This window comes from Poecilia reticulata, linkage group LG7 (genome assembly GCF_000633615.1).
Source record: "Poecilia reticulata strain Guanapo linkage group LG7, Guppy_female_1.0+MT, whole genome shotgun sequence".
NCBI lineage: Eukaryota > Metazoa > Chordata > Actinopteri > Cyprinodontiformes > Poeciliidae > Poecilia > Poecilia reticulata.
Genome location: NC_024337.1, coordinates 8602781 through 8604749, shown reverse-complemented (window position 1 = coordinate 8604749; position 1969 = coordinate 8602781). Strand labels below are relative to the sequence as shown.

The following is a 1969-nucleotide window of genomic DNA, read 5'->3' as shown; positions in this document are numbered from 1 at the left end:
GGGGGGGGTTAAATGCCAAACTTACCGACTGAAGGAAGAGCAGCGTCCGGACATAGTCCCGCTCTGTGTTGAGTATTTCGTTCAAAACGCAGAGCCGGAGCCGCTGCTGTCTGTCCGAGTCCTTCACGACGTGAACCCCGTTCTCATGATGCCCCTCGTCCTCTTCCATAATGGAGAAAACAGGTCGAAATCTCTCAATAAAATAAAATGTAAAAAATAGCTAACATACAAATCAAGCGTTTTCTGTTTGAAGTATCCGCACTCCTGACAGGAGACCTGGTTCAGTCCATCGTGCCGAAGGAAGTTGTCCAAACCTCTCGCAGACAGAGCGGTGATGCTCGACGCGTCGATCGCACTGCAAGTAAAGTTCAGGCGAAAAGTAAGAAAACCAGAAAGAGAGAGAGAGAGAGAGAGAGCCTGGTGGTGAGAGGAGGAGGAGAAACCGCTATGAGCTCACAAACACAGAGCTGTATGTCTGTCTGTCTATCTGCTGCTGCAGCTTAGCTTCTACCTCTGAGACACCCGGAGAAACACAACACGGTAAATAAACTGGCGTCACACTCTGGTACCCCAAAATTAAAACAACAAATTCACCGCGTACTTACCCTGGCGATTGTTAAAACAAATTATTAGTTAACGTTAACAACAGCCGAAACAAAATTTGAAGTGTAAAAAAAAAAACAACCCCATCAGAGAATACCCAAATATTTACTAAAATGTAAAAAATAAATAAATTAAAAAAAAATAATTCACTGAAACTTTAGCAATAATTAAGATCCGATTTTTGCTACCATGTCAAGGCAAACATTAAATGTTTAGCAGAAACTTAATCAATATACAATTTAGTATGTCATTATATTTAAAATTGAATGTAAATTGTAAACTTTGAGCTTTTCTGGCCAAACAAATTTAGGAGAAAATCGCCCTCTGGTGGATTTAACCGAAGGTGCATTTTCTAGGCTGATATAAAGAAGGCATGCACTGCCTTCTTTACAGTGTTGCTGAAATGTACGTTGTTGCACATTTCAGCAACAACGTAAATCAATGTGCTTTACATGACAAAAAGAAGAAGCAATTTCTCATTTCTGTGAACACATTGCAAATTAAAACAGCAAATGGTACACTTTTGTATGTGTTCACCTCTCCACCCAACTGGCACGTACCTCACAAAGAATCAAGTACACCCATCCCTTTCACTTCTCAAGCTCAGCAGCCAAATCTATAAGGTAGCTTGGCACACCTGTGCTCAGAATGATCTCTCTTCAAATAACTTGAGCTTAAAGCTTCCTCAGAGACTCCACTGGTAGGATTGGACATTATTCTCAGTTTGCATCATTCAAATTGCAGTCAGAAGACCAAAATAGACTTGTTTCATGCAATGGTTTTCATAGTGATGGGTAAATGAGGCGTCATGAGGCGTTTCGACTCATAGCAACACTGTATTGATACTGTGTTGATACTGTGTCACTCAATACTGACACCTGCTGGACATTAAAAATTCCTATGTAGTGATTTGATGACCAAGTCTATACAATAAGATTTAAGTCGTTGTATTTTATTGAATAATATATGTTGTATTATGTAATATCTTCAGTTACATTTAAAATATATTTGATATACAGTCAATAAATAATGTGAACATGAACCATAAAGTGAAAATTTAACTAAATGTGTTTGGAATGAGGATGCATGGACTGTTTTTCCCCACACATTTTTATTTAAAAAAAAATTTTTTACAACCTTTTGAAATTAAGCCTGTTACGCTTTTTTGACAAAACTTTTGCTGTAGAAAAAAATGAAGTAAACACTACATTTACAGCGAACCCTTGTTTTTCTTAGGGGTTGCGTTCAGAAAATAACCCGTGAGGCGAAATCCGTGAAGTAGTTACCTTTATTTTTTACAGTTATTACACAGCATAAATAAATACTCTACATTGAAACCAAAGAACAAAACCTGTTTTCAGGTCAG

The 1969-nt window shown here is 38.0% G+C and overlaps 1 protein-coding gene across 1 annotated transcript in view; it reads right to left on the bottom strand.

The window, feature by feature from the left end:
• The window catches only part of LOC103467114 (phosphatidylinositol 3,4,5-trisphosphate-dependent Rac exchanger 1 protein-like), a 42124-nt gene extending 41612 nt beyond the window's left edge, over positions 1-512 (bottom strand). Inside the window, exon 1 of the mRNA XM_008413195.2 lies at positions 26-512. Within this exon, the coding sequence (XP_008411417.1) occupies positions 26-169 (144 nt within the window). The 5' untranslated portion in view covers positions 170-512. The remainder of the gene's footprint in view (positions 1-25) is intronic.
• Positions 513-1969: the final 1457 nt, after the last annotated feature.